The sequence below is a fragment of the Hyposmocoma kahamanoa genome, unplaced genomic scaffold, assembly GCF_003589595.1.
Source record: "Hyposmocoma kahamanoa isolate Upper Pololo Valley unplaced genomic scaffold, ASM358959v1 102, whole genome shotgun sequence".
NCBI lineage: Eukaryota > Metazoa > Arthropoda > Insecta > Lepidoptera > Cosmopterigidae > Hyposmocoma > Hyposmocoma kahamanoa.
Genome location: NW_020653337.1, coordinates 10965713 through 10990554, shown reverse-complemented (window position 1 = coordinate 10990554; position 24842 = coordinate 10965713). Strand labels below are relative to the sequence as shown.

The 24842-nt window shown below is 36.6% G+C and overlaps 1 protein-coding gene across 1 annotated transcript; it reads right to left on the bottom strand.

Moving 5' to 3' along the window:
- Positions 1–15707: 15707 nt before the first annotated feature.
- Positions 15708–24732, bottom strand: LOC113236257. The gene is made up of 4 exons (XM_026472265.1): positions 24298–24732; positions 20074–20265; positions 18615–18826; positions 15708–17084 (listed from the first exon to the last, which is right to left on the bottom strand). The coding sequence occupies exons 1-4, from the start codon at positions 24477–24479 to the stop codon at positions 15922–15924; spliced, it is 1749 nt and encodes a 582-aa protein (XP_026328050.1). The 5' UTR covers positions 24480–24732; the 3' UTR covers positions 15708–15921.
- Positions 24733–24842: the final 110 nt, after the last annotated feature.

The window sequence follows — 24842 nt, the reverse complement described above, 5'->3', positions numbered from 1 at the left end:
ATTTATCCTCTAATTTGCCACTTTCAGCAATGGAATTCGGAATGGAATTTGAAGTCGGTTAAAAACTAATAAAGTCCACGAAAAGAACGCAAAATTCTACTAATTTTGCGTTCACATCAATCAAAACTAAGTGTATGTATGACATGTGACTTAAGGATAAACGTGCGAATTAAACACATGGATTGTGTGCTTGGACATGAGCCGGTTCTCTCGAAGACTTTATAATGAGCCAGAAACGACGGCGCACAAAAAGGCATCCTGCCGTGACACTAAATGTGCGCAGCATCTAATCGATGTACAGAGGTGACAATTTAAAACCTACTCTGTAGTATGAATTATGGTGATCTTACTTTCGACCGCGAAAAGAGATAAAATTTGTAGCATCAATGAGTATTTTTAAATCAAGGGCGCTGGTTGTATTCATAGGGTCGTATTCTAGAACTCTACTCAATGCTCAAGTCAGGATTGCACTGGAAACACAAGCACTGGAAATACGACTCTAATGACTTGAGTATGATTTCGAGTGCTTTAAACCATACTCAAATCCCGACTTGAGCATTGAGTAGAGTTCTAGAATACGACCCATAATTAAGTATATTAAAGGTTAACTCATGAAATTATTTATTATATACTTGCTTTTGGAATAAAATCTATAAATAAAGGCTATAAAAAATGTTTTTGTATTATTCCATTGTTTTTGTTTTGATTAATTATTTATGAGATTTCTTTCAAAACAGACATATAGTACGTATAGATCTGCCGCCAAGCAGTAATGTAAGCATTACTGCGTACCGGTTTTAAAGGTTAAGGGTGCTGGTGAATTTACAGGCACATGGGACTTGTTAAATTATGTCTCAGGGTGACGGGCGCAGTAGCAGTGCCCCTCGGATCTTTGCGAATTAAAGCTCTGAGTGCACGACTTGTTCGTCTTGTTGTTTAGTATCATAAAAAAATATGAATAACTACATTGTTAATATTCATGTTTTTTATATGAATTCCGACACAGCATCAACGACTTGGAACATTGACGTGTTTGTAACGAATGCACTGTGCGTTTTTAGTTTGACCTTAAGCTTAAACAAACTACGACGGAATTAGCACCGTGGTTTGATGTAATAACAACCACAATACATAATTAGAAGTTTAGTTTTTTTATTTGACATGTACTATAAGACTAAAGAAACAAAAAAATGTATACCTACTACATGTATTCTCCGAACCACTACGAGAAGCGCGCGTTATAAATCGTTATAAAAGTTTTTTGGTTTGATACATACTATAAGACTAAAGAAATAGAAAAATGTGTACCTACTACATGTTATTCTCCGAACTACTATGAGAGACGCGCGTTATAAATCTTGCACTGTTCTAATTAATCGACTCAAAATTGAAACGTATTACAAACCGTATCATTACTTGTGACGAACGATAGATCCATTTGTAATACTTGCATACGATCAACATAGTGGTTGAATATTGGCGCCAAGGCCAAGTAGTGTCCAAATAGAAATAACCCACAGGAAATGGTTGGTTGATTGAAATGGTTGGAAAACTATATGGTCGTCCAGTCGCGACTTCCTTAATCTGGTGTAACTATGGGAGCAAATGTAAACAAATGCGGTCGATGTTGGAAGGGCTCCTAGAGAAACAACCACGACTGGTCAAACGTTCTTCACCGTTACTTCTATGCGATAATGCCAGAGCACATATTGCCGAATAAATTGTCTTTCATCATCACGTTCAGCAGTTACTGAATGAAGCTTTTCGCCACTTCACGCCATACTCACATTTTTTCCGCAGTTTACAAAGAAATAATTTAAAATAGGAAATTATAAAAGGAACTAATTCTCGTGGATCTCTAGAAACTGAGTTCCCAGACAAGGATTCTCGTTCACTGCTTTTCAATTGTGACAAAAGAATTATTATGTCTTGATGAAGTAAATTAATGTTATTTTCTTATTTTCTAAAACTTTTTTGTTTGAAATCGAATAGCCCGAACCTACCTAACATGGTGAGCTTTTTGAACGAATGAATGAATGATTTCAACATAACGTTTATTAGCCTATCTCTTCTGATAATTACGTGCCTTACCTAAGTGAACTTGTAAGTTATTGTAATTAAAAGTAAATAGTGATAATTAGATGCCGAACCATCGCGGCGTGAATAGCCAAGCGATGCCTCTCGATGTAGGTCGCATCACGCACGACTTTCAAAATTGAAATAGTGACGGTGTAATAAGAATAACAAAAGAGGACAAGAGGGGAAAAATCAAGCATTTTCATCACATCCTTATGACACTGTTTTACATTCAAAACTTCTCGAATGATCAATGTTGGAGTGTTTCAATTGTTTCCCTAGCCTTTGTCTCATGTACAAAGCAACTCGTCAGGCGTCTGAAGGCCCGCTTGAGTGATTATATAATTGGCGGCGAAATGCCGACACGTACGTCCACACTTTTTTTTTTTATAAAAAATGATGTAATTTAGAACATCACACGTTACATGAAATTAGTACAAAACGATTGAAGAGATTAGACTTACTGAAGCCGTCTTCTGCCAGTCAGACAGTCGTTCATTGTACGAGTAAACATTTTATAGGTCAGGCGGCGTGATTAGATTGATTGACCGCTAGTTAAAAACTCTACCTGAATCTAAACCCAACTAATTAATGTATTTATTCTGTTTACGTCGCACAAATTGACCATATGAGGATTTTTCTACCTGTCTGTTTCTGTGTCAAGAGTGTATTTTTAACCGACTTCAAAAAAAGGAGGAGATGCTTAATTCGACTGCATATTTTTTTGTATGTGTGTTCCGCGATAACAGCGGCATTTGTGAACCGATTTTGATGATTCTTTTTTGTTGGAAAGAGGATACCTCAGAAGTGGTTCTATTTAAATTTGAAGAAAATATTCCACCGCTAAGGGTCGTATTCCAGAACTCTACTCAATACTGAAGTCAAGACTTGAGTATTGCAGTGAGCACTGAAAATCATACTTAAGTCCTTGCCATTAGGATCGTATTTCCAGTGCTTGAAATCATACTCAAGTCTGCTCAAATCTTCACTTGAGCATTGAGTAGAGTATCGGAATACGACCCTAAGAGCGGCAAACTAGGGGATGAATGACTTTTGAGGTCGGTTTTTTTAGTACTCTGTACTGATATAATATTAAATGTATCGATTGTATGTCTTTTTTAAATATTTTATACGGTTCGAAAGATTTGTTGTGACTAAAAAATTGAACGAATAATAGCAAAAGGGATTAGAATTTATGATGTTTTCTTGGAAATATTAAGCACAAGTTATTTGAGAAGCTTCTACTGTAACTTAAAGTGTTGTACAATTTATTAAAATATGATTTTGGATGTATGACGCAAATGTTGGCGTAGATATGGGAACTTGCCATTTTTGGGCGACATTACCGAGATATCGTGCTGGTCAATTGGTGGACCACACACGAAGTCCTAATTTCACTTGCGTCAATGCATTAAGAGGCACTTCTCATTAAAGCGGCTCTAAAAGACTACGTATAACGAACTATAAAGTCTGTATGTGTACAAACTGCTTGATAAATTGTTTCCAACAATTGGGTTGTGGGCGAACAGAGTATATAATATAGTACCTGCCACATTAATTTAATTAGCCTCTACCTATCATCGTCATCGTTCCAAATACGTCTCTGTTGAGCACGAAACTCCTCGTAAAAAGAGGGCTAAGGCCGTTGTTCACCACATTTGCTCAATGCGAATAGCGGTTAGTCCTCGTGTAATAACATCGAAGAGTTACGAGAATGACGTGAATTAGAACAAACTGTTATAATTAGTGAACTAAAATAACGTGAATCTAAAAGACTCGGTGGTGCCAGGTTCCTTTATGAGAATTAAACCCAAAATGTTCTACATAGGAAGCAACAAGAATTGTTACTTTATAAGCTTTGCTTGTACACAATATTTATTGTCATTTCAAGCGATTACTCTTGCGAAACGCATAGCATTAACTCTCTGAAAAATGTTGACTCCTTTATGCTGTTTACCATTAAAGTAAATCGTCATCTCGGAGTGACCCGCTTGGACTGGCAGCAGGCAATATTACAAAATTTATTGATAACGTGTGACATAGAATATTATCACCTCAAGGAACATAATTTATTTGTGTATTGTTTAAAGTTTGTTTACACATATGTGGGATAGAGATGAAAGTCGTCATGTTATCGTCGTATAGCGTAGCGACTGATGCACTCGGAATGCGCGTGTACTCATATGTACGGGACTTCATATCACACGGACCATAAACAATTGGCCTTGCATAATCATGTAAAAGCTGCGATAAGGCAAACGTTACACTAATGGACTTTGTAAAAGGCCCACAGTAAGTACCTACCTAGTAAAGGTACACTGATACGAAGTCCAAAATTTAGCAAATTTGTCTTATTTATTTAAAATGCAAGTCACAACAATATAACTTCCATTAGGCAAGTACTTATTGCTACGACACCCCGTTTTTAGAAATTCATGTTGTTCTTGACATTCATTATAATTGATAGATGGGTTTCAATTACACGTAGTTTGTGAAACATACCTAGCACCTTTGTAAAAAACCTTCGTAAAACTGCGGCGATATCATAAATTCAACAGTAATAATAATAATAACGCACACACTCAACATAGCCCCGCACTAGGGAAACCCTGTGTCGCGGGTGCCATGGACACACACATAGATAACCATAAATTACACCCAAACTCACGAGAGAAATAAATGTAGGTCATACAAATGTTTCTCCCGGCCCGGGAATCGAACCTGGGACCTCTCCGTGGCAGTCCGGCATGGTAACCGTTCGGCCACTGAGGCAGTTATTAAATTATTAAGTTTATTAGTAACTCATTCTGCTAGGAAAAATCCAGGGCTACATGGGACGTGGCCGTAGAAAACCACAAGGTTCCAAAACTTGCAGAGGTGTTGAATATGAGTACCACAGAACTGTTCCGAGCCGCAACTTCACGGGCCCAAGTACCTAGTTATAATGATAGCCGACCTCCGGTAGAGATGGTACGCCAAGTAGAAGATATTTTAAATCCAGTGGTCTAATTATAACACAATACTTGTAGTGGTTTCTTTATAGTATATACATAATTTCATAATGTGAGCAAAGTATTTTTATATAATGGTAATCGATAATAATAAAAAAAATTTAAGCCCACTCAAGTGATATATACTTTGGTTGTTCCTTGAAATAATGGGATGTCTTATTATAATTATATTTTATCGTAAATGTCTGATGCATAATAGTTTCTTTAACAAACGAATTCAAAGACAGATTTAATCACAAATTCCTTATTTTAGCGCGCACTGAAGGTACGTAACTGTGATTGAAATATGATAATATTGTTATCAATACCTATAGTGTGAGATATAAATAGGAGGCAAGCAGGCCCAGCCCAACGCTATATTTCAATTACGTACGCCTTCAATAGTGCAGTAATGTATGATATTCTATTAGAGTTTCGATTTATGGCTAAGCATAAGTCAGAAGCGTGCTTGAGGCGGATTCCTAGCAAATTATCCTTGACCATCGCGGATTCCTGGTAGGATATAATCGTAAGGCGAGTAATCGCGCCGTTGATCGCGAAGACACGGTGCTGTCGTCGGCGAAATTCGATTTATCGCACAACGCAGCCTATTGTCCGTCGCGGTTGATACTCGTTGCGGCTATACACTAGGGCTGCTAAACCATGTTACTTGATCTTCGGTTGACTTTCACAGCACTAGATCAAGAGATGACGAAATTTCTCTCTCAATTCATCCACTGCTTGTTTACCAGTGACGCTATTGCATTACGCATTAGTATTGCATTAGTATGTGTATTAAAGTTTTTACTTTTATATATTTGGTGATTGGGTCAGTGAACAAGTTATGAACAATTTTTTCTACTTTTGTGTATCATTATCGTATCGTTTTTGTTCAACACTCTGACGTACTTTTACGACTGCATGTGATTCTGTGCATAGGTCTTATGTCGACTAATCCTCCAAATACAATGTCCGAGAGGCACTGCCATTGTGTCCGTCACCCTGACCCATAAGTTGACGAGTCCCACGTGTCTCTAATTTTACCAGCACCCCTTACCCTTCAAAACCGAAACGAAGGACCTACTGTTTGGCGGCAGAAATAGGTAATGTGGTAGTATTTCCTTGGGCGAACTCTTTCACAAGTACTTGTACTGCTATTATATTATGTTGTATGCCTAATGTTTAGTCGGACACAGTGAAACTATACTTATTTTCTACATGACAACTTCTATACAATCGTGTTTTCACAAATAAATAAATTAAAAGTCTGATATAAAGAATAACTTGAAAAGGGAATTAAATGAAAACAGATCTCACTCGTTACGTAGTTAAGTTCATAATTAAAATTCTTAAATTTATTATATGTATTTTAGTATATTATATACTAGGAAGTCAAGACAAAATTACGATTTGGCTAAATGGCCAGTTATTAATGTGCATGCACCGAGCCACGATTATCTGCACGCGATATCACTGCTTCCTCTAACGAACTTGTTTTGTGCCATAAATCTCTATTGACTATTCTATCACCCACTCGCAATTCCCACAATTCGTCACCTATAAGTAAGTATTTATCGGATTCTACTGCGACGATGTTGTCCAACCTACTTGGCTCGAAGTTTGTTGAGATATTAAATTAGGATGCGGATACAACAATAGTGTAATGAAATGCAACTTTTATTATTGATACAAATATCCGTCTGATTCAGGAATGGATAGAAAGCGGGAAGTCTTCGCCATGTTTTTAGACATGACAAAGGCTTTTGATTTTGTTGATCACAGAATACTTTTAGAAAAACTGGAGACCTATGGTGTTTGAGGTAACTCTTTGTCTGTACTTAAGTCCTACCTTAGTGATAGAATTCAATTAACAAGAGTAAATAGAATCTGCAATAAAACAAATACTGAAAAAATATATACATCCAGATCAAATACGCTTATTCATGGTGTCCCTCAAGGAAGTATCTTGGGGCCACTCTTATTTTTAATTTATATTAATGACATAATAAAATCCACACTTTATCCGATGGTACTATTTGCAGATGATTGTACTATACTGTACGAAGACAAATCTAAAATACTTGACAGTCTTAAAGAAGTAGTAGAGCGGCTTAATAATAACAACTTAAGTATAAACCTCAGTAAGACTAAAGTTATGAGCTTTCAACTAACAAAATCCCCCTTGAACCCATTTACTAATAATAACATTGACGTTGACATGACCACTACTACTAAATTTCTAGGCTTGTATATAGACAGTAACATGAAATGGCAATCCCAAATAGAATTTATATGTAAGAAGGTGAATCAGTTCTCATACGCGTTATTTATTATATTTATGAAACACAATAATAAAACACAATACTTAACCGATTTGAAAAAAGGAGGAGATTATGCGTTCGACTGTATGGTTTTTTATAACATCAAGTGACGGGACGAACAAGTCGTGCACTTGATAGTAAGCTCACGCCTGTCCATAACAGTTGCAGTGCTCAAAGATCTAAGGGGCACTGCCACTGCGCCCGACACCCTGAGACATAAGTTGACAAGTCCCATGTGCCTGTAATTTCACCAGAATCCCTACCCTTCAAAACCGGAACAAAGTAATGTTAACATTTCTGCTTGGAGGCAGAAATAGGCATGGTGGCAGTAATTACCTGGACGAACTCTTTCACAAGTAGCTCTAAAATATGCTGTATTTACTATATTTACTGCTAGTAAAATGTTACTCGATAACTCCGGCTATAACTCCATTTGTGAACCGATTTTGAGGATTATTTTTTTTGTTGGAAAGAGGGTTAGGTTTTTTAAGTACTCTGTACTGAGATTATTCCAACTATTTTAAGCCAAACTACAAAACTTGCAATAAAATAAGGAATACTGCGACAAATATTTATTATTTATACACTTTATAACTTTTTTATATATTAGAGGATGGAATTATAAATACAGCACACGCCACACAACTTTTTTTCCTTTTAATTTTCTTTTATTTAAGTAACAAGCAAAACAGAGAAATCAAAAACATAGCAAAACATTATAAAAAGCAATGAGTTCGCGACAATAATCCTTATAAAATTAAATGAACATTCAGTTAAAACAGTAACGGAAAATCTTCAAAATACGTAAGTATATGCATCAACTTTACTAGCGTCGATGTACCTATTACAATAATGCTGGAATCCAACCGAATGGAAATGGGTGATATAGTTTTAAACAAGAAAAATGATTAAAATTCGATTTTAGCATAAAATTGCTATAAGAAGCTATTGGCATCCCTGTATTATGTGGGCTCGCAATAACCAGAGAGGATTGAGCACAAGTGGTGTCATGTTACAGCGTCAGACGGGTGGGGCCTTGGCCCAGCCGGTGTAGAGCTTGCAGCAAGGACCTTTAACAAATACTTGTACATATTTGGTTACCGTAACGACCAAAACGTTTTCCGCATTACTTTTGGACCATTTCAAGATAACGTTGTAGTTTCTAGGAAATATTATTTCGCTGAAGTTCAACAACTTATGCAACGTTCTGTTAAATTCATAGACATGCGTTATCGAGACATAAAATTTTACGTAATGCCGTTTGCGTACATCTAATATGTAGGTTTCTTAGAATTATGTTACGAAAGTAAAAGAGGAGACTAAATAACCTAGGTAAATATATTTCTATGGATAAAATGTGTTATATATGCAAAATGTGTTATACCTATATGCGACTACGTTTATATTATTTACCTATGTAGTTTGTTTCGAGTTCTGTCAAGGAAGTTTTCTTTGAGTTCGATCTTTGTATTCATAATTATAACAAACTTGTGAAGTAATTTCATAAAAAAAAATGAATATCATGGTACTAAAACCACAATAAAACATCATGATATTCAATAAAAATCAAAAAGTATATTACGTATATTGTTTTTCGTTATCAAAGTGTCATAGCTGCCCAGTGGTTTCATTTTTACCTATAAAACAAAATATCCGGTATTTGCATTTTTCCAAGCAAATCACATATTTCGACCTCTCCTACGTAAAGTATCGTACGTCGAAATTGCTAAGTTTACAGGGGAGCATTTTAAATTTCTGAATTCACTGAAATGAGCATAATACGTGACTCTTTTGTGATTCGTGATTTCTTAGTTTTATTCGGCAAAGCAAAACATAGAGTGTTATAAAATCCTAGATATCGGTTAGGTGATCTATGATGATCTATTAGACGTTCACTCTTTCAGTGAATTCAGAACTTTAAAACACTCCCTTGTAAACTTGGCAATTTCGACATATGACACTTTATGTAGGAGGGGTCGATTTTTTAACAAAAATGCTTTTACTGTCTTAAAGTCAGAATTTGATATTTACTTACACATATTTTCACTTTAATTCTGTGTCTAAATGATTGTGTTCATTTTAAAGGGAGGAAGAATGCTAATGGGGCCATTCATTTGATCTCATTGCCATATCCTTTTCTTTCGGTTCCAGTTATAATCACAACGTATCGGTAATCTCATCTCCGGCATTGCCGCACTCTCTATCACAGTTCACGGTAAATTAGTAAAAAATAATTAAAGTTCTGCAAGCCCTCGCAATACATCCAACGGAGATAGTTATTTTAATGAGGCACAATATTGGGAAGATTTAGTGTAGTACATGTCTATAGATACTAAGTATACAAAGCGCTACTATAATCTTTTAAAATGTAAGTTTTCGTGTAGATAAGTAATAATTAGATACGTACCTAATAAAATACATTTTCTGTAGATAAGATTAGAACTCTACGTCAATTTTAACAATTTCAAATCAGTCAATTTTCAAAGATTTTACATATTTCACCTACACACTTGATTCTTTAAATTTTATGATACAAAAAAAATGAATGAATTATATTTATTTGATACAGTAGTTAAGTAAGTTGATACATTACCTATGAGCACAGCATTTACTTAAATTATAGGTATCATTTTCCCTAGTTAATGTAACTGGAGAACAATATTAAGTAGTTATTGCAACTTGGATATGTATCCGTATAATCTTTACTTTATAGACATAAAAAGACTCAAAGAATAAGCCGAGTTCGTCTTAGTAATCTTTTGAAATTTAATGGAACATATTATGTGTTAGTTACAATATAGTACAATACGTTTTGCAAAGTTGAAAATAATTTAATTTATGTATAGTTTAAGATTTTTTTCTGTGAGGACAAGGACAAAACAATTAAGATACCTTACTAGAATGTACTTGACGTTAATTTACTAAGTGTTATTTAATAGATATCTACATATCGTCGAAGGGTTAAATTCGTAAACCTCGTACGTCCTTTAAAGTGAACTTTTGAGTAGGCACAAACAGAAGAATTACAATAAATAATTTTAAATGACAATCTATTCATACCTTTATTTTATAACTAAAATAAAAGTAAATCATGCACCTTTGGTCTTTAAATATTTTAAGCTTTAATTGCCCGATATTGTACATATAGAGCAAAAAACAGGCGTATAGCTTATCATCCGGCGCACGACTTGTTCGTCTCGTCACTTGATGTTATAAAAAAAAGGAAAATTATCAAATTTAGTCGATGTTATCAATTTGTAACCTAGCCTTAGTGAAAGGAAAGGCAAGGCGAGATCCATATAATTTATTTATTATAAGGTTAGAAATGAAAGGCTGTAACAATAAAATAATAAAATGTAATAAGAAAATTAAATTAATATAAAGAATAAAACATCAAACATTGAAACAATCAATGTAAAACATTCCCTATTGGAACACAATCCTGACAACATTTACTCAAAAGGGGCCTATATACGTACCTATATCTGTATGATATCACAGTAAATCACTTGAACTTTGAGTTTTTTTACATGAGAGAGATTTATGAGCAAGTCTACTTGTTTTGAGAATTTTGATGGGAGTGATGATAGTGGTTTTATTCTCCTTGGGAGTGATGAAGGACCGAATGAACCATGAACCAACACAAGAATAGTGAAGGAAAAAGGTATTCGAGAACGATATTTTAAAAGTAAGTGGCCAGGAACCAGTCAAGACAGTGATAAAAAGGTTGGATGACAATGAAGGAGGTCAGCATTGTGACAATCTTTTGACTGTCTTTTATTTTTTTGTATAAAAGATGAATTGGTTAGCTTGAACAAAATTTTATTCACTTACTGTAAGTAACGGTACTCTACACACATTATAGTTATTTATCCTTAATCGTCTTTTCATCAAGACATGATCTTGATCGCGGTCGCACGGTAAATTAGCAAAAAACAATGAGAAGAGATGCCTTGCAAACTTCACAGGACGCCGCAACCCAGAGACGTAAGAAGATTTTTCTGCTTTTATTATCTGAGCATAACGAGTACTTAGCATTTTGGTATACACTAAGGAAAAATAATAGCGTGATGCTTCTTTGTGTTATTTACTATTTATTTCACGGGAATTTACTAATATCTTTATTTGTATCATGATTTTTTACTTAGAATTGGAAATCATTTGCATGACTTCATCGACAAGTTTCCATTGAAATGATCGATTGGTTATTACAAGAAGGTTACAAGCAAATTTATTTAATTTAATGTCACTGTGGCCTTTTTGAAAAACAAGTGTCAGTGCCGAAAATATGTCAATTTATAGAGATACGTTTATTATTATTAATTTTGCTATAATTGCCTATTGCTGAAAGAAAAAGTACTGAACAATGATTAAACGTTTTCTATCACAGACTTTTTTCCACTTAAAGAAACATTTAACATTTTCAACGCAAAATTCTACTCAACCTCTGACGTACTTGAGGGAATTGTACTGCAGAGGGTCAATATGGAATCCCCGTCAAATACCATCTACAATTAGCCGTCCAGAAATACTTGGAAAATGGAAAATGATAATGGAAAAGCCACCTGCGTTTGAATTAAGCACGGTTCACCATTTATTCCCGATACTCATAGTTGTACTCGTCCTTGTAGCTATATTCATAGGCGTGAGTGGTAGTGGTGGGTTTGATTGCGCTAAAATAAAAAATCCAACGTTTGGATTATTATCACAGTGCGGTAGCTCTGCTTGATCTAGATAAAATATTTAAACAAGTAAGATCCCACCGCAAACAAGTAAAAGCTTTGCCGTTTTTATGGATAACTCTATTTCTGCGATCGTTTTTAGCAGTTGCAATCATTGCAAATCAAGAATGTGTGTAATTCATTGGATTATCCACGTCTCTGTAAGGTTTATCGTTAATTATCTCTATGTATTCGTCATATACCTACGCGTTTTATGAGACACTACGGATCTGTTGCAGTTCACACACCGAGGGTTTAAAATAGTTATCTTTGTAAAGCTACCAAGTATTTGGACAATGTGCTATGTAATCATAATCTATATGTTAACTTATTTAATTGTAATGTGAGTGCACTAAAGCGTAAACTCCGTAATGTTAAATAATTCACGCCTCTAGTTATCGGTATCGGGTTGCCTACTTTATGTAAGCGCTTGTTGTGAATGCATTTGTTGTTTGTTCATAATTAGCGCTCGTATTTGATTTTTCTCGAAGTAAAGGCGGAAACCTATTAGTAATTGGCTGTATCTTTTTATAGTTGTAGTGTTTTAAAACTGTTGGTTTTCCATTAACGGATTTATAAATCGCTCATGAAACCAAATAATGTCGTAACTTGTGGAATAGAAACACGATTTGAAAGTTTTAAAAAATACTGAATAAATTTATCAATTCCAACATTTTTAGTTATAACAGTAATTGATTTTATGTATGAAATAAATAACTCGAGCAAGTAATACTATACGTTATGGACCCTATCGCACCTAAGTAAACTTAATAGTGGGTACATATTTCATTGTTGTATTTTTCCAGATCAAATTGCTTTGGGTATTTCTTTTACATTAGGAGATTTGTTTATAAATGAAGCTATCAGTGAAAAAGTGATGTAAGTCACATTTAATTTTATTTCCACAATATTACATTAAATGATGTTAAAGTACACATTCGATACCACTTTTGTGCTGATAGCCTCAAATATAGTTAGTACCATTTTAACTAAGTTGTCCTACAACAATTTCTGGAATAATGGTAGGTATACATTTATGGCTAAACTATATACTTTTGTTCGAATATTGCAACTCGAGTTCAACGGAACAAGATCCGTCAATGTGTAGCTTGATGAGTTGCCGTCTGTACATTGTGTAAAGGGTAAGTTGCGCAATAGTGCAATTTACTGTTCTTTTTCGCACTAGTACTTTTTACCCTACATTCTTTTACTTTTACAAGACCTTAAGTACTTATGAGAAGCTTTTTTAAGTTTGGGATAAATTACAAAAACCTTATATGTGGAAAAATAAATACGCTGTACTGTCGGAAAGAACGTATGCATTAATTTATAATGTGAGGTTTATTGTTAAATAATGTCTACTATAACTAAATGACGTGGAACATACGATTTGCATTTTATATAATTGGTAAAAATTTCTAGTTAAATAAATTTTTGTTTAAAAATAGGATCTTTTACTGCATAATTTAATTTTAATGAGCAGGCTTATTTAAACGATTTGCTTTAGAGTTAAGGAGGTTTGTTGTTCTCCTACTTTGAAAACGGTTTATTCTAAGTTTAACTCGCTTGTTTAGGTACACAAAGATAAAAACGAAACGAAAAAATGCTGCAGCTGCGCTAACAACTGGAAACTTCAATGGCAGTTGGAAACGACTGTATGGATGCTTTGAAGTATCAATCATAATGTTTATTGCCATTGCTCTTACAGCATGCACCTTAAGGAAATCTCGGATACAAATGCTCTGTTTGGGTGTAAAAAGGTTAGGGTGTTTTTGATTGTTCTATTAGGTAGATAATTTTTTTCAGCGCTTAATATTTTTTTGTCAATTTTAATCGGAATTGCTGTAATAGCCTAATGGCTTGACTTAAGCCAAACCATTCCACGAACGCACGAGATTGTGTTTTTCGGAATTTATATGCGAAATATAATTTGAATTATCATGAGTTGTTCAGTGAAGGAAAACATTCTGAGAAAACCGGCACATAACTGCCTCCGTCGCCGAACTGTTACCATGCCAGACTGCCACACAGAGCTCCCAGGTTCGATTCCCGGGCCGGGAAAAATATTTGTATGGTCTACATTTATTTATCTCGTGAGTTTGGGTGTAATTTGTGGTTGTCTCTGTGTGTGTGTCCATGGCACCCGCGACATCGGGTTTCCCTAGTGCAGGGCTATGTTGAGTGTGTACCGCCGTTAATACACAATCTACATAGAAACCAGCGCATTGCTCTCTCATTGTGATACTCCTCTCACCTGTGCCCACCAGTGGGATTATATTATACAAGACAATTATTATTATTATTGTTATAATCGGAATTGACATCACAACAGTTATGTAACTTGAGATTAGCATTGGCTTGAATTGATCTTTTATGTACGTATAGATATAGAATAACCGTGTCAAATAACCACCATGATTTTCTGATCTCAAACTTGAGAACTCCCTGTATTATGAGTACCAGAGCATCGGAATTCACTCCGGGGCGTTAGTTAGAACATCCAAATCAGGATCAAGGAAGGTCATTTGAAATTGGTCCCACCGGGAATCGAGCCCGAGACTCCTCATGCAGCGCCCACAGTGTAAACCGTTGGGGCCAGAGAAGTCGTCAAAATTACGCACTTTAGGATGTTTTTCGAACTCATTCGCACGAGTTACGTACTAAACTATGCCGCTCTAAGCATTTGTTGCTGGTGAAATTCCAGGGGATTTGGGACTTGTCAACTAATGTCTCAGGGTGAATAATCCTCAAAATCGGTTCACAAATGGAGTTATAGCCGGAGTTATCGAGTAACATTTTACTAGCAGTAAATATAGTAAATACAGCATATTTTAGAGCTACTTGTGAAAGAGTTCGTCCAGGTAATTACTGCCACCATGCCTATTTCTGCCTCCAAGCAGAAATGTTAACATTACTTTGTTCCGGTTTTGAAGGGTAGGGATTCTGGTGAAATTACAGGCACATGGGACTTGTCAACTTATGTCTCAGGGTGATAGGCGCAGTGGCAGTGCCCGATCTTCGAGCTTTAAAGCACTGAGTGGTACTGCAACTGTTATGGACAGGCGTGTCACTTACAAGGTGGGCGACTTGTTCGTTCCGTCACTTGGTCTCATAAAAAACATTAAAAAAATTATGTAGAACAACGTAAGTACTATTACCTCATTTAATTTCTTTTATTTGATCGAAGAACGTAAGAGAGCGCTAATTGGTTATACAAAATCTTAATAGTGACGTTATTGTTCTACAACATATTATCAAAATATTGAATATCTCTGAGAAATTTCCACACGCAGTATCGAAATTTCTCATGATAAGTAAGCACTACTCACACCTACATCAGCCAGTGATCATTGAATCACTGGCATACAAGCACAACGTTGCATAGACGGTTTATTGACGTCATGCGTCCACTAGTATCATTATTTGTTACATTCGTTTAATAACATGTAGAAGAAACGTTTCTAAATGTTTTTATTATGAAAAAAAAAATCAGCCACTGCACCTCAACTGGCAAAAGCATGATGCTCACGCGATTGTGTTAAAAGTAATAACAAAACCAAAGTAGAAAAATATATATGTAATAAATACAGTTATATTAGCGTACAAAATTATTAACTTCATAAAATAAGAACATACACGTACTTAGATTAAGCAATATTCTATATACCTACTACAGAGTACTATAGCTTCGCCGATGCACGCGGAACAAAGAGCCAATACTTTCGTAATTGAAAACACAAAGAAGCACCAAAATTACTCGTGATCTAATTTGATTCCAAGAATACAATGCTTATTGACATACAAGCATAGGTGCTATTTACCAGAATTACTAGTTCTGTTTTTATAAACAATCGTTTCTCGGGGTTTAAGCAATACGAAATACACAAGAAAACACATGAAGCTTAGTAGTAAACTACCTAAGATAATTTTCACAACGAACAGCGTCCACCAACCATTCAAGTTGCTGCCGATAGTTGACCACAAGCCGGTGAATATAATGGTCTCTACAGTGCACACTAAAATCCAGAACACATGCCAGACGCGCACGTGCCGGAAGCGGATCTTGAATTCCATCAAGCAAAACAAGAATATGAATGCGAGGAACATATAGAAACCTCTCCGCACTGTGCTCGCTTGTGGCACGATTAGCAACAAGAGCATCACTTGGTAATGCGAGAACAGGACTATGATCGCCGCCACGGGCACGCTGTTAATGAATGCGGCTATAGAAAGCAACCGAGCCACGAAAAAGGAATACCAGCCTAGAAACTGTACTAACGCAGCGGTCGCGTCCTGAGGCTCTAATCCACGTATATAAGCACGTGGCACTCGACGTGGCAATTCTGGTTCAAGTTCGTTTAACTGGGCAATGTATTTGCTTCTGTGAGGCGCTGAAAGCCAGCCCGGTATGGATTCTGCATTTTCCACTAATTTCTCAGCCCAAACGGCTAAAGACATCGGCCGTGGCGCTTGTACCGCCGGCGGAGGTGTTATCTGTACTCTTTCAATCGTGACAGGTGCGTTACGCCTCCAAGGTGCTATTTTATCTATTATTGATATCGGTCGTATGTATGCGTCCACACTGCTATGCGATGTTTTTCGTGACCATCGGCTTTCGAATTCGGGAGGCATATAATCTGAACTATTACCTGAATCAGAGTCATAGAACCATGGTTCTTTCCGCGGATATGACGGAGAGAATTCAATCAAATCACTGTTCGCGTTGTTCCTGTCATCTTCATTAATACTTTGTAATAAAGGTGGCTGTCGTTGTAATATTGGTTCATATATAGGTTCTTCCTCTGTTTCTTTTTCATTTTCTTGGCCCTCGTTACTTGTTCCGACGTCTGATTTTTTGTTATTTATCCATGGGTACCTTCTGCCGCAAAGCTTTTCTCTTGAAAATCTTCTGTACGTTGTAGCAGTACTCGCCATTCGCAATGTAGCTGCAATTATGCTTACAGCTTGAACACTGACTGAAAAAGGGAAATGATGCGTATTAATAAATGCTCAGAATTTAAGTCTTTTTATATATTAGCACAATTAGAAGCGCAGCAAGCTCGAAGCTTTCTTGGCATCCACTCAAATACAATTTCCAAATTTCTCAGCCGATATGGATGAATTTTGAAACTAACACAAAAATAATTTTCTATAAGTTTTTAATTTCGTCCCGTGATATAATTGAGGTTAGACCTCACACAATGTCACGTCTATGGGAAAAATATTAGCTATTATAATTGTAAGTCAATGGCTATAGGCACTAGTTTATAATTATTGATACTAAGATCGAACACAAAGAAAAATTGCAAATCTGACTGGATTCTAATTATTATAATAATTACAGCCAGTGTCTGTTGCCATACCAGGGCTACTGTATCAACTGAGACAGTCCCAGTCAGCAGAACTTATGAATTTCTTTGTGTTCGCTATGATCTGTGTTTTGGGTTTTTAACAAACGACTTTTTTGCCGTCAGCGTATCTGTGACAAACTTACGAAGTTTGTTATAATTATTAAAACAAAGATCGAACACTTAGAAATAATTCCTTCGATTCGGCCCGATTCCAACAGACGTCTTCTAGCAAACCGTGCCAGACGCTATGCCAACTAAGACACGTAAGGAACTAGCGGACCTCACGAAATTTTCTGTGCTTGCTTGTTTCTATGTGGCTTAGTTGGTATAGCGTCTGGCACGGTATGCAAGAAGACGTCGGTTCGAATCCGACCGGATCGAAGGAATTTTTTCTGAGTGTTTTTTCTGAGTGTTCGATCTTTGTATTAATAATTATAACAAACTAGTGGAGTAATTTCACAAAAAGTAATTGAATATCAATTCAATAAAAATTTAATTAACTTTACAGTTACCAGCCCTGGCTAGAGATGTCGCTATTAAATTTGAATTGAATAGATATTCATTTTTTTGTTCAATTACCGCACTAGTTTGTTATAAACTTGTGGAGTAAGTAATTTTACAAAACATAGTTGAATATCAATTCAATACAAATTTAAACTTATGAAGTTACTAAATGTATGGTAGTAAAATATCATGATATTTAATAAATGCGACATTTAGCTACAAAACTTTGCGCGCGTAATAGCGATGCCACACGGGCTTTGTGTCAGCCTTACGTTGTCGAAACGCTATGATTTCAACGCAATGAGTGTCGCACGAGCGCTTCGGTGTCACAATGTAACCTGCTTAGTCTCAATCCGCAGCGCCACATTCCGCTTCGTCTCCTAGCCCCTTGTCCGATGCGCACGCGTTCCGACGGCGCCACACCGTGTGGCATATCGTTCTGATTTATATATATTACGACGCAGCGTCACCGCAGGCGTCGCAACGCCGACGCAACGCATCGTGTGCCATAGCTCTAAATGTGTGCTGCGCTTCTACGGAAATACGAAATCGACATTCCGCATAGTATTCTAGTAGGAGGTGCAAGTATCAGATATATAAGTAGGCAAATTTACTATCAAACATACCAAAACAAATTAAATCATAGCTCACCTTTATCAAAGTGGAGATCGCGATATCCGCTCATCATATCAAGAATATTTACGATGGCAAATGGAGCTGAATGTATGAATGCTTGCAGGAACAAATAAAGTTCCAAGGGGGATGGGGCACGGGCACGAGAAAGAGCATCAACGGTTCTCTCTTCATCTTGTACTCGGGAAGCGCATACTGCTTCTACCCACCAGAAAATTTGATGACAATATCTGAAACCGACGTAACAAAAAATAGTTTAAATGATTTCATTGTTATTCAACAAGTCGTAAAAGTTACAGAAATTATTACTACGTATAATCGAGTCATGGTCGCCGACTTATTATCGTAAGTGCCATTTTTACTTAAACGTTTTTTATTGCAAATAATATTTTAAACTATAACGGACAAGGATGCGTCGATATTTCCCGCCAATATTACATCAAATAGAAATTGTAGCAAAAGTTGACATTATCGTTAGCTGAACTGTTTTTTATATTCTAGCTCACAGAATCCACGTTTTGACGCTTTATGCCAGAAACGCAAAATGCGAAACGGGTAGAATGTCAGATTCGCAGAACGCCAGATTCGCGGAATGCCCGATTCGCAGAATGCCAAATGTCACTGCGAGGTTATTTAGTAGTTAGAGGAAACTACATTTTGTTTTTAATAAATTAATAAAACATCAGAACCTCGCTTCATTATCATCATTATTTCAGCCGAATGACGTCCACTACTGGATATTAGTTCGTACGTCAGGAGGAGAAAGGCCTGTTCCTGGCAGTGACATTTGGCATTTTGTGAATCTGGCATTCTGCGAATATGGCATTCTGCGAATCTGGTATTCTGCGAATCTGGCATTCTATCCCTTTTGGCATTTTGCGTTTCTGGCACAAAGCGTCAAAACGAGAATCAGTATTAAAACATCATAATGTAAGACCCCACTTGCTATCGCAACCGATATAGTACATCACTATTTCATCGTTTAACGTGTTGCACCTTGTTGCATATTTTCAAGCGCAAGTGTTACCTTAAAAATGCCTAAAACCTGAAAAATATTTAGATAGACATAGCATAAACATTGTAAGCGCCCAAAAAGGCTTAACGTACATTGTTTTCAAAACAATTTTACCTGTTACACAATCGGTTACGAAATTCATAAATAAATAAAAAAAAAATTTAGTACTTATTACATTTATATGTATACATAAATATTTAAATAATCGTTTCCAGAAAATTTTGTTTATTGACTTTTTGGGTCGTATTCTAGAACTCTATTCAATGCTCAAGTCAGGATTGCACTGGAAACACAAGCACTGGAAATACGACCCTAATGGCAGGGACTTGAGTATGATATCAAGTGCTTTAAACCATACTCAAATCCTGACTTGAGCATTGAGTAGAGTTCTAGAATACGACCCTTACACTTTAAGTCGGCGGTAACGGCTCAATTTTTTTATAAGACTTTCTGCGGGCTCACCGTCCAATTGCAGCTATAGGAAAAAACAAACAATTGACGATCTGCATTACAATCCACTTCCAGTCTTTCTTTTCGATGTTGACCGTAAATGCAGACGGTTCGGTCTGTAGACTTGGCGGGGGAGAAGCCAATGTGAAAACGAAAGATATGATTGCTGGTAGCACCAGGAGAATTATGCAGAATGCTCCTAGTCTGAAAAAGTACATAACAATGCGTTTGGTACAATTAATAAGTTAAATATCTGGCAAAATATTATGATCATCACGATCATCACATTGCCTTTGCCATTATCATCGCCATCGCCATCACTACGACCATCGCCCACGCCATCGTTATCGGCATCATCATCACCATTTTTACGACGACATCCGTGTCGAGTGGCTTGCACACCGCTTTCTCGGGTCTTGGTCGGTATGGTACCGTTGATGTTTCCGATTTCCATTAAGCAAAGTGCTTTTGTTGCTTTCTTTGGGATCACAGCAACTTATGTGATGTTTAATATTTATTTTAATTTATTTAGCGTGCGTACGTGTACGGCTGTGTATAATGTAAGAGTGTGTGTATCTATCTATTTACTTTGTACTAAGTGATCAAGGCGGAGAACGAGAACATAGTTCAAGGTAAGGATAATCGTTTTAAAAGACAATCTTTCGCTTCCTTTTTTCTATGTTTAAAAACTTTGATAAGAATTCCTTCATCAACATTTACTTTTAACATTTTGACTTTATATATATATTCTTTATTGCACCAAACAAATAAACAGAAACAAAAAAATAACATAAGGTGAGCAAAGGTGGACTTATCTCTAAAAGAGATCTCTTCCAGCCAACCCAAGGCAGTGAGAGCAAAGGTTTTAAGCGGGGAACGGCGTGCAAAAGAGATAACAAAAGATGATAATCTACATGTGTAAAATATGCATATATAAAATTACCGTTAAATAATTAAAATAGTATATAAATAAATAGACTACATAACGTATAATACATTGTATCAATAAACTTACACATATACAAATATGATGATTATTAAGAGAGTTCAGCAAGAAAGTGCGCTGTCAACCTTTTCTTGAAGGAAGCAATTGACGGACTAGACTGAATATGGGAAGGGAGTCTGTTCCACAGCTGCGCTGCACGAGAGGAAAAGGAGTTGTAAAAGAAATTTGTTTTACAACTAGGATGAACGAGCATCTTAGTGATGCACGGACGCCTTGAGCGGCTAGGAGGGGGAAGCAGTTGGAACCGGGAACGTAGGTAGGAAGGAGAATTTGGGTCATGAAGTATATTAAAAAGGGTGGACAGGATATGCACATCACGGCGAAGGCGGATTGGGAGCCATTTTAACCGAGCACGAAATTCGGAAACGTGATCAAATTTTCGGAGACCGAAAATAAATCTGATAGCCAGGTTCTGTAGACGCTCTAGTTTGTTTAAAAGGTCTTCGGTCGCATCCAAGTAACAAACGTCGGCATAGTCAAGAATAGGGAGTAAAAGAGTTTGCGCAAGCATAATTTTGGTGTGAAAAGGAAGAAAGTATTGGAGACGTTTGAGAGAATGATATGAGAAGTACATTCCTCTGCTGACCTCATTGACATGAGAAGTCCAAGACAAGGTGCAGTCCATTACTAACCCGAGATTTTTAGCCTTGTCAGTATATGCAATTGGAACTCCGTCATATACCAGCGCAGGTACCAAAGACCAGTCCAACTTGGACCTCAATCTGCTACTGCCCACAATCATTGCTTGAGACTTGCCTGGATTAACCAAAAGGCCAAATGACTTGGCCCATAACTGAATGGCAGACAAATCACAGTTGATAGACGCAATTGCCTCCGCTACCTCGCCCACTTCAAAATTACGATAAAGCTGAAGATCATCAGCATATAAATGGAAGGGAGAAGAAATGACACGGGAAATATTATTAATAAAAATAGAAAAGAGTAAAGGAGAGAGTACGCCACCCTGGGGCACACCAGCAGTTAAGTTAGACCAAGATGACGAGCCATCATTGATTTTCACGCTCTGCTGGCGACCGAAAAGATACGAAGAGAACCAACTTATAATAGGAGAGGGGATATTAACAGCCTGAAGGGCACCAAGAAGAATGTCGAAGTCAACAGAGTTAAAAGCGTTGCTGAAATCCAAGAGGGCAATGGCAGTGAGTTTCGTTTCATCCATAGCACGACGTATGTCCTCCGTAATGTTCAGTAATGCTCCAATAGTGCTATGAGATGGACGAAAGCCAGACTGAAACGGACATAAAAGATTATAGGAGGTAAGATGAGAATAAAGTTGTGTATGTACAATGGATTCTAGGGCTTTAGAAAGAATGGGGAGAATGGAAACAGGACGGTATTGTGAAAAAGATGTAGGATTCTGGATTTTAGGGAGAGGTATGACAAAAGCCTTTTTCCATTGAGTTGGAAAGACATAGCGCGAGAGAGAAAAATTTATGATGTAAGTAATAACCGGCGCAATGTCCTCCAGCACGGGAAGAATCATTTCGAGGCTCAAATTGTCACTGCCAATGGCCTTAGTGGAAATCGAGCGGATACTCTTTTTTACAAGATCCTCTGTGACCGCACTAAAAGTGAAAGGGGGACAATCAGGTAACGCAAGATTAGACAGAAAAGTTAGAGTATTCGATTTAGTGCGAGAGTTAAGGATGATGGGCGGCGTGGAAAAGTGGGAGTTCAGGGCATCGAGATCTATGTTGTTTTGGCAAACATCCAAGGACGACTTGCCAACACCTACGGAATGTAAAAATTTCCACACCTGAGCTTGGGAAAGATTTTGTATGGTAGAGTGAAAGTAGCGACGTTTGGCATCCCTACACATTCTATTGCTGAGATTGCGTAACTTCTTATACGCGTCTAGATTTGCTGAAGAGGGCTCACGTTTTAGACGGCATTTGGCTTTATCACGCATTGCCATAACTCTTTTAATCTCAGGCGAAAGCCAAGGAGCCGGCGCACGTTTAACACGCACAGGCCGAGCAGGAGCATGGGAGTCATAAACCTTCACCAACTCAGTGTTAAGGATATCAACCATTACGTCAATACTGTCAGACGAAAACAATACGGACCAGTCAATACATCTCATATCTTCTCTCAAACGATCCAGATTCAAATTCTTGAAATTTCGCAAAAGAAGGACTTTCCCCTACCTTTAGGTGGACGCACTTTGTAAGAAAGATAAATTAAGTCGTGATGTGAAAAGGGAGCAATCATCTGCCCATGCGAAATGACCAGTTTGGGGTTAGTGACAATAATTAAATCTAGCAAGGAAGGTCTACAGTTAGGAAAGTAATGGGTCGGTTTCTTTGTATTTAGCACTTGGAGATCAAGCGCAGACGTCAAAGCTGCCAACCTGACGGCTCGACTGTCATTTTTGAGGAGACACGTGTTTAAGTCACCCATTACAATGACATGGTCAAAAAGGGGGGACCAAGTTTTCAAAAGTACTTTCCAAGACGTTAAAATATTCTGTTTTATCATTAGGGCTATATAAAACGCCAAGCAGGATTTTTTTGTGGTGAACTACAATTGAAAGAAATAAATGTTCCAAGGAACCCGTGTATAGTGACTGAGAGCAACAAACAACATCAGCAATGATGTGGCTACGAAGGTAAATGCCAACACCACCTCCACCACCCCCGACACGGTCATTACGAAATAGTTTATATCCCGGAATGGAACAGCTAGTAGAAGGTAAAGTAGGTTTCAGCCAGGTTTCCGACACAAGAATACAATCAACTATGCCGGCGCTAAAAGATGTAAGAAAATCATTGTAGTGAGCAGGAATGCTCTGCGCGTTGATGTGCACTAAGGAAAGGAATTTGTTATAATTATCAAATACATCGTGAAGTTTATCTTCCAAAGGTTCAGAATCTGAAAGTGAAGTATTATGACTTTGGGCGCTAATATAATCATCTGAAGAGCAAGAAAAATAATCATCTTCAATAAACATTGTAAAAAATAAAAAAAATATATATATAGTTATATAAACCTAAATAAATATGTAAAGAAAATACGAAAAAAAAACAAAACAAAAAAAAAATACGCTATTTCCAAATAACCCACTGCACAGGTTGACAAGACGAGTAACTCCAAACTTACAAAAATAAAAACTGAAATTTAAGAGCAACAAACAAACAATAATTACTTTACACCTAATTTTAATTAATTCTGTATAGTGTATGAGTGCGTGTAAAAAGAAACACCCTTACCCGTTATCCTTATTCCGATAGTGTTCGTATATTACCGCGATATCGAAGCATATGACAGTGAGGTAGACAATGAAACCACCGCAAGAGGGTAAAACGCGGTGCAGCAACAGCGCCTGCCATGTAGGTAGCTTCAGTCCCAGCACTTCGCCAGAAATTTCTTTATCCAACTCACAAGTTACCATTTTAATTTTTCGCAACACTTTTCAACATTTTTACAAGTATATTGAAACAGTAAGGAACAAGTATAATATAATCAATTAATTTATCACTTAATGTTTTTATCCGTATCCTTGAAAATCACAATAAACAGCACTTAAGTGAACGAATTGCATTGTCTTGCGGTAAAGATATTGATTAAACCAAATTTATATATTCAGGATATACAATAGGCAATTATTTTATATTATTTTAATACTAAAAAAGACGAGAGGCACCTAATTAATACACTAATGTTAAAAATTTAGTATTAAAGAGAACGCGAAATAACCAAAACTATTTTGTTTCAAATAAATGAGTAAATGAAACAAACAGTTCTTGCACACACC